The sequence below is a fragment of the Vanellus vanellus genome (assembly GCF_965231255.1).
Source record: "Vanellus vanellus genome assembly, chromosome: 12".
NCBI lineage: Eukaryota > Metazoa > Chordata > Aves > Charadriiformes > Charadriidae > Vanellus > Vanellus vanellus.
Window position 1 is genome coordinate 21,634,379 of NC_138917.1, and position 13,302 is coordinate 21,647,680.

General features: G+C 42.2%; 1 protein-coding gene across 1 annotated transcript in view; it reads left to right on the forward strand.

Moving 5' to 3' along the window:
* The window catches only part of GLG1 (golgi glycoprotein 1), a gene marked incomplete at its 5' end in the record, with an annotated part of 83,424 nt that overhangs the window by 36,216 nt on the left and 33,906 nt on the right, over window positions 1–13,302 (forward strand). Inside the window, 3 exons of the mRNA XM_082489642.1 lie at window positions 3,913–3,945; window positions 6,694–6,780; window positions 11,189–11,404. Coding sequence (XP_082345768.1) covers window positions 3,913–3,945; window positions 6,694–6,780; window positions 11,189–11,404 — 336 coding nt within the window. The remainder of the gene's footprint in view (window positions 1–3,912; window positions 3,946–6,693; window positions 6,781–11,188; window positions 11,405–13,302) is intronic.

A 13,302-nucleotide genomic window follows, 5' to 3' on the forward strand; every position in this document is an offset into this window, starting at 1 on the left:
CAAAATCCAATGGTGTGACTTTTATTTTTTTTTTTTTTTTTTTTTAAGATGTGGTGAAATAAGACCAAACCAAGCCTGTTTTGTGTACACAGCTGAAAAGGCCTCTGACTCAAGCTGTGGGGGTGACAGTAATCGCACCCCAGGCAGTGTACGCTTCACTAGATGGTGATGTATGACACCAGTTCATGATAAAGCTATGACTAGATAAGTACTACTGGGAACCAGCATCATGATGGTCCATTTCTGAAGCAAAAACACCAAAGCCTTGTGCCTCCTTGAGCCTGGGTGTAGTGGTGGTGGGTTGCTCATTTGATGTGTAGTTTTGACCTAGTTTTATACCACTGCTGAAGCAGAGAGATTTAGAAGGGGATGGCTGTTGCGGCTTGTTTTGATGGGTTGAGGTCTGGTGGATGAGAAGAGGCACTTTTAAACACAACGGTGTTGATGACCTCATAGTCTAGTGGTGATACGACTTCATACAAACCTTTGAATTTCTCTCTAGGGTTTGCCATACTAATGCAGTATGATTTGTGCCTGTTGTACATGGTTGAATGGAAGGAAGTGCTTTTTCTGTTCAGGTTTTCTTATAGCTAGTACTTGTTCTAAACTCTGCTTTTCCTGGGAGGTAGGAAGTGGCGTTCATACTCTGGAATGTGAGTGTTAGCGCGTGAAGGAGTTGGAGAGCTTTTTAGAGAACTGCAAAGGGAGGCAATATATTCCCACAGAAGCTGCTAAAGAGCAAAAAGCTTCTGTGAGCCCAGAGGCACACGTGCTTTCTGTAAAGTCTGTTTTTAATCCTTCAATTAGGAGATGTAAGAGGAGTCCTCCTCCCTTGCTAATTGGTGGAACATCCTTGCTATCGGCTTCCTCTCCTAAAATGCCTCGACTAGCAGCTGGTGCTGGTCTGGGCTGCTCTCCTCCTTCCGCCTGTCCTGGGGGGTCTCGGAGCATCCCTATTCCTCAAGCTCACCACGTGGGAATGACACAATGCAGCTTTTCTTGCTCCTCAGCTTCTCTTAGCTGTAATTTGAAACTTACCTTTTTTTTTCATGACTCTTAGAACAATTCACTTGTGTGTTGAAACTGCTGGTTTGGAAGGTTTCTTGGGTGGATGGAGGGCCACAGGCTGTTGCCTTAGAAAGGGAGAACAGGTGTGGGTTGTGCTGGGGATATTTTTCTTCCCCTTCTTCAAACTCAGCCCTTCAATTTATCAGACACAAGTTAAAAAGGATTATTTTTCTCCTTTTACTTCCCTTAAATTGGGAGAAGCAGGTCAGCGTTGCTGCTGAAGCCACCTCTCCTACACTTGCAATGGTAAGAGGGAAGAAGGATCGCAGCTTTTAGCTAGCAGGTGGTGATCTTGTTCCATGTGTAAAGGATTATTGTCTAGATCTTATGCTTTTGCATATTTAAGTACTGAACTGTGAATGTATGCAGTACTACAGCTTAGTTAACATCCCATTTAACTTCCATTACTCTTCTCAGAAGAATGAGACTTGATTTTGCAGAGGTGAGGTTTGCTGCAGAGCTCAGGAAAGACTAGTGTTTCAATGTGCGGTATTTTAATGTTTCGTATTTCAAGAAAAGCTTGTTTAACCTTCCCAAGTCAGTGAGAATGGGTCTGTTATCTTCTTGGGCTCTTCTTTCCAGAAAAACTGAGCTTTAATCTTTGGTGGATCTGAAGCGAAGTTTACTAGGTTAGAGGATGCAAAAATCATAGAATGGTTTAGATTGGAAGGGACCTTGAAGATCATCTAGTTCCAACTCCCTGCCCTGCGCAGGGACACCTCCCCCCAGCCCAGGTTGCTCCAAGCCCTGTCCAACCTGGCCTTGAACACCTCCAGGGATGGGGCAGCCACAGCTTCTCTGGGCAACCTGTGCCAGGGGCTCAGCACTGTCAGAGTGAAAATTTCTTCCTAATATCTAATCTAAATCTCCCCTCTTCCAGTTTGAAGCCATTCCCCGTCATCCTGTCACTCCATGCCCTTGTAAGAAGTCCTGCCCCAGCTCTCCTGGAGCCCCTTTAGGGACTGGAAGGGGCTCTAAGGTCTCCCCAGAGCCTTCCCTTCTCCAGGCTGAACACCCCAAGAACCAAAAATAACTGAAGCAACCAAGAAGGGTTTTGGGAGAGGACTCTGACCCTTAGAAATTCTTCTGCTTGCAGATGTGTTAGTAATTCCTGTCCTCTAGAGGAGAATTACAGTGCTAAACTATATATTTTTATAAAGAAACTGTCTTTGACTCAAAGACTCAGACAGCCACTTTAGTGGAGGGCATTCTAACTCTCAGCTCTTGAAATTAGTTTAGTCTAAAACCGCCATCTGTTGCTGAATGATTAGGATGGGTGCAGAAAACTAATGGAGAACCGCCTTGTACGTTGTGGTAGTGTTGGTCTTAGTGGCTGCTTTAAAATAGTGTAATTTGGTCATCTTCGTTTTCAGTTGTGGGAATCAGTTCTGCAGTCTGAGGATAACGAGCAGGCATCTGCTAGCCTTTTTTAAAAGTTGATACCCTAATTTTCAAATTTATGATTACTTTGGGAGATACTGTTTTAGATGGTGGCAGTCTGACCAAACTGCAATTAATTACTGGAATCCTTCAGGTACCGTTTTGGTTTTTACGTTCTAAGTGGAGAGGTAATTTCTGCCTCTTCCTGCTATACAAAATAGAAGTGCTTTAGTTAATAATGGCTGTAATTAAGGACTTGGAAACATTTCCCATGCTCTCTTTTTCCCATGAACTTGTGTTCGTGCTCTCCGAAGCAGCGATGGTGCAAGCATCGGCGTAACATGTTGTGCAGCAGCAAGCACGAACACTGAAAAACTCTTTGGGCTGTAGGCTGCTTGCTCCCAAAACTGATGAAACGCTGGTTCTCTTATGTCAAATATCTGAGGTTTAATGTGTTAGTGTCAATGACGTGGTTAAGATTTGAGTGGTTTTGAGTGTCTGCGGCTCTTCGAGCATGTCTGGCATCTTCAATACCCATGGAAGCAGAGACCTTGTGAGTCAGGGTTGATTTTTTTCGGTGGGTATGACAGGCAAGTGATTTTTGTCCTGCATTTGTGCTGTTTTGCTTTGGAGATGAGGTATAGATTTGTATAATTAACTTTTTTCAAGGAGTTCTCTGTTGTGAGAGCTACTCAGGCTGGAAGGAGGGCAGGATGGTTTCCAGCCGGAGTTCTTTCCAAAGTGGCTCCCTGTGGAGCGTGGGTGTTTCTCTCCAACACGCTAACTGCTCTGGTGGAGGCTGTGCGTTAGGACTTGTTGGTTGGGTTCTCATGAGGACATGGCCGTACCTTCATTGGTATAAAATAAAGAATATAGCCAATATTTTGAAATGGTGCGTGAATACTGGATGTTACCGGTTTCTCACGGTTGAAGGTGTAAATCTCAGGGCTGCTTTGGAGCAGCCCTATTATGTACAGCTGAAAGAAAAGCTTCTCAAATGGGGAATACAAATCTGGGGGAGGGAAGTGAGCTCTACCTTTTTGCTTCAGTTGTATGGATGACAGATATTTTTCTTTAAAATTTTACTGCCATGTCTTTGTTTTCCCCCAGATGCTTTTTTGCCTTCTTAGTTTGGGGAATTGGGCCAAACACAAGGACATTTGTTACGTTTTTGCAGAGTCTACGTAAATGCTGCTACTCTTGCGCCATTTACGTTCAGTAGAGTTAAGGCAGCATTGTGTCTAAAGCACCTGTTATTTCAATCTTTTTGGTACTTGGATATTGTCACTCTTGTTATGCAGGTTTTAAAATTTCCAGTTGCTTATGTCAAATTGTTTCTTACAATGAAAACAAGCTGACAGTATGTTAGTTTCTGTATCTTGGTTTCTGTAAGTTCTTACTCTTCTGTATGTTAAATGGATCACATCGGTGGTGAACTGACACTTCTTTTTTTCCTCTTTTCAGCCAGATAACGAAATCTCTTCAGACTGCAATCACGTAAGTATTGCTTTGTTTTACTCAGTCTCTAGCTATGCCATGTGCGCCTTAGGTCCCTTATTGACCTCGGGTATTTTGCAGAGTTTGGTAGTTTGCAAAAGGCATTAATCAGAACACATCTGGGTTTCTGTACTGACCTGTGGGGAAAGAACACAAGGTGACTTCTTTAACCCAGTATAGCCGCTATGGTCTTACTGGAGACTTCAGAGGGGAACATATCTAAGAGCTTTATAAACTGTACTTCTGTACCAGAGGAGGATAGCAGACGTCTTTCCTATTTTAAGTTGGGGGGTGGTTCCCGTGAGTTACTGGGAGCAATATGATGTGCTGCTTTTGGGAAAGATGTGAGCAGGACTGAATTTAAACTCTTAATTTCAGCTGTTGAAGCCTTCTGTATTACTTTCACAGCTGCTAAATTCTTGGGCTTGCTTGGAAAATGCTGTGGGGGTGTGATATTTAGAGGCAGTTTGAACCACTTGGCTGGTTTTAGAACAGATTTCCTCTCAGCGCTGTGTTTAACAGTGAACAAACTGTTAGCCAGTTTTCAGGCTGTCAAGCCAACTCTTTAAATCCCAATACTCTAAAAAGAAAAAAATTCAGCAGCGCTAAGGTTGGTATTGGGTCTCCTTTGGCTTCTCTTATTTGCATTCTGTTAGAATACAACATATCAGGATCCTTAATTGTTTGGTTAGCCCTGAACGCAGACTAGCGCGTGCCTCAATGCTGGTCTTGATTTCCGATACTTAAGAAGCTGTACTTTGCTTTATTATTGGAAGATGTATTCCAGAAATGAAACCCGACCATGCTGTACAACTAGTAATTTCCAACGGTCTTTATAAATTAACCTTTAGCACTGCACTGCCTGACTTCATGGCAGCTGTAATTCTGTGTTGTGCAGGGTTGGATCAGATGAAGGGCATGTTTCTGTTTAAGTCTTTTCTTTCTTTGAAAAAGAAAAAACTTCAGTAATAAAAATGTATCTGCCTGACATTTAAATATGCCAACAGAAATTACCTGAATGAAGTTGAGAATTCTAGAAATCAAAGTTGGACCTTTCAGCTGCTGGATTAAATGACAGCGTCTCTGCCACAAGGCAGATGTCGGGCTGCTGTGGGTTACAGAAGCCATGCAGGAATAGGAAGTGCGGGCAAAGTCTCGTTTTGCCGGGCAGAAATTGAAGGGGAGTGATCAAAAGCAAGACCACAGAGAGATGCCTCGCGTCCAAATGTTTTCTCTGCCTCTCTCTGTGGTCTTTGGTAGTATAACTGCTCATCATCTCCTGGGAAAATATTCTTGGCGCTAAAATCTGGATTTTTAAGCTGCAAATTTAACCTTCCTTCTGTCTGTGGGAAGGTTCCTTTGAAAGAGCATCTCATTTCGAGACTCTCCAAAGTTTGAGATTACAAATGCCGAGGTGTATTCTTATGGTGTTGGGCCTCATTCTTGTCCTTCCTGTCCTGGCTGGGTGAGGTCTACAGCACTCTTTGCAAGGACAGGTTCCCTGGTTATTCACTTTTAACTGTTAAACCTGTATATTTTCAGCTTCTTACTTCCCCTGTAATACCCTAGGATCCCATCGTCTCCTTTTTTAACTTTTCACAACTCCGTGATATGAGGTGTGGAAGACAGCGCAGCTGTGCTGATTCCATTTTTAGTTCTCTGTGCGTGCTTCAGCCCTCTTGGAGATGATGTAAAGCCACTTTCCTTGTGTATGAGCATGTTTTTGTGTTTTCTTAGTGTTTTGTGTACAATTGAAATTTCAAAATAAAGTTTGACCAAACTGTCTGTCTTTTTTTATCTTAATTTGATTGTCGCAAAGGCAGAGAACTTGAAATTAATTTTTAAAACTATTTCATCTTTATGTTAATGGAAAATGTATAAACACAACTTAAGCTCCTAGGGAAACACGGATGAGCTAATAGAGCTTTTCTCAGGCAGCATCTCAGCTATTAATTTGCTGAGGTTTTGCTACTTTATCCCGTATTTTTACTTTATGGTGCCTCAGGAGGACATGTGGGGTGTGTATATATCTGCAGAGCGTGATTTGCCAAAGATTGATTCTTGCACAGTGACCAAACGCATCTGGGCTCCTGCGGGAGCTAATCTCTGGCTCCTAGAAGAAAAGTCATCCTTACCGAGGCATTCTGCAGTCTAACCTCTAATGTATCATTGCCCTTAGCAAGAGAGAGAACCTCCTGTAGGCTTGAAATATATCTGCATCCAAAAAGTTGGCTGGTCACAGCCCCTCGGAGAAGGAAGTGAGTAAGGGACCAGCTGCGTTGTCCTCCTTCCTTTTTTGCTAGGCTTTTATTGGGTTTTCCAGCGTGAAATCTGCTCATATTGAGGACTTCATTTTTGTTAGAACATTTGCATCAGGTAGACAAGCCATGGCACAGGAAGGTGTGGTGGGCTAAAGACGTTGCTAAATATGCAGCAGGTGGCAAACTGCAGCTTTCATTGGCTTATCCTTTCAGTTATGAAATTGTCTTTGTTATATATATTTCCTTTTAATGAGTCAGCTCATGACCTTACGGAGAGATTTTTATCAGTCTGAATTTGTGAGAAAATTATTGCAGAAATGAAGGCACAAAGTTGTTGTCAAGGAGACTTTGCATTGATTGTTGCACTGTAGAAGGATGATGATACACATTGGGAATAAATGGCATTTCCTTCTTTTCTGAAGCAAAATATTTGTCATTCTCCATGGGAAGCTCTTAAACCCTCTGTCTACAAATGTTCTCTCTATAGCTCTTGTGGAACTACAAGCTGAACCTGACTACAGATCCGAAGTTTGAATCCGTGGCCAGAGAAGTCTGCAAGTCCACTATTGCAGAGGTAAGCCAGAAGAAAGACATGGCTGCTATTGTGGCACGAAGGTTTTTTACTAAGGTTTTTTTATTTTCACTGCTTTGTGATAGTGAATTAATGTGCAAATAATGTTGTGGGTTTGAGGAAGTTCTAGTTTATATGCTAAGTTACTAGGTGTAAGTAAATCAATCTCCTTGTGGGAAAAATCCCGTTACCTTAGTGGTGCCAGGCAAAGGGGCGGGGAGGGGAAGAAATGATAAACTAACAACCCATCAGCTTTTACCTTGACCTTTTGTCAGAAATCCGCTGTGGATTGGATTTGTCCCCTCTTTATGAAGTGTTGGGGCAATTGTAGCAGCGTCGGTGTAGCAGGGGTTCCACTGAATTTAGCATAAGTCTGGTTTTGGGTTGTGCCTTGCTAGCAGAGAGGATAAGCACATAGACATCTAATGATGAATCAACTTTTTTTTATTTATTTCAAGGCTCAAAGTTTAATTACTCCAAGGACTCTCTGTTGGGAACTTCCTTTTTTAGGTTGCACTAGGAGTTAGTCCTCTGTATCCCAAACATCAACCCACCTCAGTCCAGCTCCAAAGATTGAGTAACCATTTTTTTTTTTCCTTGTGCTCATGTTAGAGCTGTTGAGGCTGTGGCGCTCAGCCACGCAGGAGCTGGCTGAGCTGAGGTGTTTTCCCTTTGGTTGGGGTGGTTTTCAGCTAAACTTCAGGGGAAGCAGTGGAACCAAAGCTTAGTACAGCAGGACGGGCATCAGCTGACTTAACTCTGTCATTAAAACATGCTCTGAAAAACGTCATTTGTATATTCACCAGAGTAACTTCATCTACCCATAAACTTTTTTTAGAAAAAATCACTTTGCTCTAGATGATGGTCCCTTTGTGGCTTTTAAAGTAGGCTTTCTTGAACAACAGTCAGTTGCATGAATAGCAGCTTGTCTCTCCAACTCCTGATCGTGTTGGCAGTTAATTTTCTATAGGTCTAGATTTCAGTGGTGCAGACTTACTTATTAGATGAGGAATATGGGATTGTTGGGGTTGTTCAGCCTGGAGAGGAGAAGACTCCGGGGAGACCTTATAGTGGCCTTCCAAGTATGTGAAGTGGGCCTACAGGAAAGCTGGAGAGGCACTTTTTACAAGGATATGTAATGATAGGCTGACGGGGAACGGCTTCAAACTGGAAGAGGGGAGATTTGGATGAGAGATGAGGAAGAAATTATTTCCTGTGCGGGTGGTGAGCCCCTGGCGCAGGCTGCCCCGAGAAGCTGTGGCTGCCCCATCCCTAGAGGTGTTCAAGGCCAGGTTGGACGGGGCTTGGAGCAACCTGGGCTGGTGGGAGGTGTCCCTGCCTGTGGTGGGGTTGGAACCAGATGATCTTTCAGGCCCCTTCCAACCTGAACTATTCTACAAATATGCTCAGAGCAAGTTTAAGATGAGTGATTCCCCAAGTCCTCAATGTTTTGATGGCATCACCTACGTGGTTCCCTATTCTTTACAAAGTTTTCATCTGAGAGTAACACACCCAGATCTAAGAAACTGAGGTTGTCAACAGCAGCCTGGCTCCAAAGGTTTGGGAGTTAGTTGTGTAGTTGAGGGGTAATCAGTTGCTCTTCCGTCATGGTCTGCTGGGGTTCTGCTTCCCCTCTTGGCACCAGCTGAATTGCCGTAGGAATAGCATTAGTGGGAAACCATCATTTAATATAAGGAGACATCAAGAAAATAGTTAATACAAGAAGGCTAGAAGATTAAACAGTGGAAGGAAAACAGCTTGCATCGAAGGGTTACGTTGTGTTTGGAGTTTGGTAGCTCCCAAAAGCAAATGCTGCCAAATCTGTTAAATCCCACTTTTTTGCAGTCATAGGAAAGATTGGTTTCCTAGTTTATGTCATATGGCTGCTGCAGAATTTTTACAACTAGGGCATTCTTGAAAATGCTCTTTTAACAGTCTGTTCGATTACCATTTTTATACAGTGACAGTCTGGCATTGTTGTAAATGATGCCCTCTAAATCTGGGATATGATGTCTAAAAGCAGTGGGAAGAGTATATAGAACTTAAGCTGTACATTAGCCACCAGTGTTCCTCTTATAATTGTGGTGAATGATGACATGAACTGCTGATATTTTGCCATTTGGAGAGTGGTTTTAAGTTTGTTGTTCCTTATCCAATGTTTTTTTTCTTCATCTCATGTGTTTGATCTTCCAATATTTAATACTGAAACAGGTGCATAAACTGTTCCACTAATTTTAAGGTATTTCTACAACACTCTTTAAAACTAAAATATATAGGGGACATATACTGCTAATGTATAGTATTAGCCTATTAATATTTTTCTTTAATTCCCACTAACAGGTAGGTGTTTTCTTGCTGGGTGACTGAGCTCTGATTTTAAGCGTTGCTTTGTACTGAGAACAAAATACAACTAGAAAAGTAATTTTTACTAAAAGTCATTTGGGAAGTGTTGAGTGCCCCAACTGGGTAAGTTCTGAAAAGTGTCCCTTTAATTTTATCAGCTAAGTGCAGATTTAAATTTCAACTTTTTTCTCAGCTGTTGTGACTTTTTTTTGTTTTTAATAAGTTCTGGCAGTAGTTTCAATGTAGAATCATAGTTGGCTACCAGATAGCGGTGACCGCTTAGAAGCGGCCAGGCAACAACATGATCGCTTGGTCCTTTACGCAGTTCCCTGGCTCAGGCCATGGAGCTCTGGGGCCGTTTCCAAAGCCAGGCTCTTCCAAAAACAGCATGTTGCCGTTGTGTGCTGGTTTGGCTCCCGGTACTTGAGCTGAAGTAGGGCCAAACTGAAGATGGAGCTTGCTCAACTCTCTCCCTTTCACCCTGCGATGAATCATACGCGTTTTCACTTCAAAATATATTTTATGCCTTGTCTGTAACAATTATGTTGACCTTAGTAACAATGTTTTTCTAATAGGTATATAGATTAAATACAAAATGTTCTACCAGCCTACATCTGCCTTCAAATAATGGTGTTTAAAAAAAATGCGTGTTTTATTTGTTATCTAGAAAGTAATGGCCTGATAAGCTGAGGCAGAGAGAGGTCTGTTTTATCCATCTAGTCTGACCTGTGTGAGTCTGTCATAGCGTGCCCTGGGTTAATTCTTGTTTGAATCAGAATATATCTTTCTAGAGATCTCTCTCTGTATTTTAAAATTCCCAATACAAAGATCCCAACTTGGTATTTGAGAACCGATAAGATGGTTCCCTGCCTGTTCCCTTCACGCTGCCCTTGCTTGGTATCTGAACCCGCCTGGGTTATTGATTGCCGCGGATCTCCCTTTAGATTGATGAGCCCTTCAGCATGCGTACAGGAACAAATCTTTGATGTAATCAAGTCAACCCATGTATCTATTGTTTGAAAAAAAAAAAAAACATCGCTACTGAACTTTAGTGTCTGGCTGTCAAGCAGGCTTTCTGCATGATCGCGGCTGCCGTTTTCAGCATGCTCCTGAACAGGGAACTCCAGAACTGGGCGAGTATTTCAACACGGCCTTCCCAGGGTTAAAAAGAGTCTGTGTAATCTCGGTGTAATCTCTTGGAGCAAGGCATTGCTCTGCTCCTATCACAGTATTCCTCAGGGAACATCCTTAACTGATAAGCAACCATGTTTCTCCACTTCCACTGTCAAAACTGCCTGCATCTTTTACTTCCAAAGGTGACGGTTTTGGCCTTACTGTCTACTTCCCGGAGCAGCGCAGGCTGTGATTTATATTGGGGACCTGTCTGTTCGCTTACACTGCTTTTCCAATCCCTGCACAGCTTTCAGCTTTTGTTAGCTGTGATTTTTATTTTTTTAGACCTCTGGGTGAAATGGTTTAGTACCAACGATCAGTTCCCGTAAGAGCCTGATAAAAATGAATTTGATGAGGATTTTTCCTTTATAGTAATTTTCAGCTTCCAGCAAGTTATAAACAGTTCAATAAATATTGTGTTGCCTTTGGAATCGGTCTCACTTCTAGCCACAGTGTTGTATTATGTGAGGTCAGGTGGCTAATGGGGGTCCAAGTATGATTTAGTGATGCTGTAATATGCTCAGCTTTCTAAATAAAGGTTTGTCAAACTAGCATTTTTCCTACAAATCCACTTGATTGCAGGGTTTTGGTGTGATTATTATGAAAGATGATTATTGAGCAAGAGGGTTTATAATCCTCAAGGTCGCTGCGTTTGCTTTCTTCGGATGCTGGCACACTGAGGTATTTCTCATTTCTGAAATATTTTCAAGTATTCTGACTTACTGAAAATCAAACTAAAGCCTAGAGGGTTTCTTCAGCAGCAGATTTTGAAGCTACAGATGCAAGTTTCCTTGAGGATATATTTTTTTTTTTTTATTTAAAAAAAGGTTAAATTCAGTAGCTGCAGCCACTGTATTTTTATTTTACCTTTTTTTTTTTTTTTTTTTTTTAACAGATCAAGGAGTGTGCAGATGAACCAGTTGGTAAGGGCTTCCTGGTGTCATGTTTGGTGGATCACAGAGGCAACATCACCGAATACCAGTGCCATCAGTACATCACTAAAATGACAGCCATTATCTTTAGCGATTATCGGCTGATCTGTGGCTTCATGGATGACTGCAAGGCTGACATCAATCTCCTGAAATGTGGCAGCATTCGACCTGGAGAAAAGGTATCCAGAGAACACGTAGATTGTCAATAGGCTTATAAAAGTCATTCACTTCAGGAAAGTTATGTGGAGACTCTGCAAGACTGCTGTTGTCGTACTTGCAACTGAGAAAACACATGGCATGTCTAATCTGTCTGAAAAGGGTGATGTCCTGATTCTGTACAGTTCCTTTTTAATAAATATGCATTTGTTCCCCTGTGAGGGACTGCTGGTCACAGAGATGACTTCCATTTGTCTTCCCTTCCCTTACCGCACCACGGGTAATCTGGTAGGTAGTTGTCTTTTTGATCACGCTCTTGCCAGGCTTGACTCTACACCTTGAATCCAAACAATAGATTTAAGCAGACCTATCGTTAGGCTTATTTCACAGGCTGCTCTGCTCTGATGCAGGAAGGTTATCAAGATGCGATAACCCGTTCTGCTTTCTCAGGCTGTGGTTGGTGGACTGGATCGAGAGCTTTTTATCTGTTTCCTTCCCCTTTCCCACCTGAAAACGGTTGGAGGGCAAGTACCTGGTGTCATATTTTAGTAGTACAGGCTTACTAATACTGTACTGGTTTTACTAACTAAATTGGTGGTCTTTTGCCACATGAGACTGGGGCGGAGCTTGATGCAAAGAAGTTTGTGGGGACTTGATGTGGGGCTATTTTCATGTCTTTCCCCATACGCTTCAGCGTAGCTAATACAGGCAACAATTATATAGCGCTGCAGGAATGAGTGGCTTCTTTTACGGTGATTTTTTTACGTTTAGGGATAAAGTTAAAATTATCGTATCATCTTTTTACAGTGCTTTTTAAATTACAGCTTTTATGTTTTTAAGAATTAGTCTCTTAAATCAGCTAGTAATGAGGAGGTAAAAAGATTTAACAAAAAGTATACACTTTTTTGGTTAAAAAAAAAATAAAAGTTCATGGTTGTTTGTGATGTTTGCTGCTGTAAGCAGCTTCACATTCATAGTGTGTTAAATTGAAGTGCTAGCGTATTCCAGAAGACTTAGCTAAACAACAGAAAGCAGAAAAATAAGGACTTGCTTTCAAGAACAAAAGCAACCATAAAAGTGGGGAGAACTTGGAGGCCCCACAGGTTCAGACTGGTAGCAGCTGAGTAACTTGTTTTCCCCGTAAAGTCAAGTCTTTCTTCTAATCCTGGGCTGAAAGACCTTGTGAAATGAGAAATTGCTTTTAACAGTCAGTATAGAATCAGAAGTGTAATAACGGGAGTCCTGGGTGTCCGGTCTACATATTACCCGTGAGCCTGCTTAAATTAAATTAAATTAAAATACTTCTGGTAGCACTGGGTACAGTAGAGTGGATTTCACGAGCCAAATCTCATCTAGTTAAAGCGAAACCAGCGCTGGCAGGCTTGCATGCGTAACCGCGCGTAGCCCACCGTGCTGGTTGCAGAAGTGGTTGAAGGGCAAGGATGGCTGCGGGGGGGCCAAGGTCAGGGCATCCGGGAGAGGGAAACGAACACAAACTTGGGGTCACCAAGTTTCTACGGGACAGCAAAGCGAATCGCTACCCAACCCTTTACGGGGGTTAGTGGCGGTTTATGCATATTCCTGACTTTTTTGGTACCCAACGCAGAAATTTTGCCTCCGTTTGTGAAAGCGGTGCAGCCTGTCATAGGATTTCTTTTGTTACGCTGTCATCCTTGGCACTTAGAGCAATTGAAGTATTTTGTACTGCTATGGAAACAGCTATAAATGGCTATGCAAGCATTTCTTTTGTTGGTGTTCTGTTCTAGCCCTTTTCTGCTTTGGAGAAATCTCATCTCATTTACTCCCATCAGATGCTGGTTCAGGTTTTATTTCTACGCTGTAGCTTCTGAGAGTTGCCTGTAGAGAAACGGTCACGACCCTTTTGTGTGACTGAACGCAACTGTGAATTTAATAAATAGGA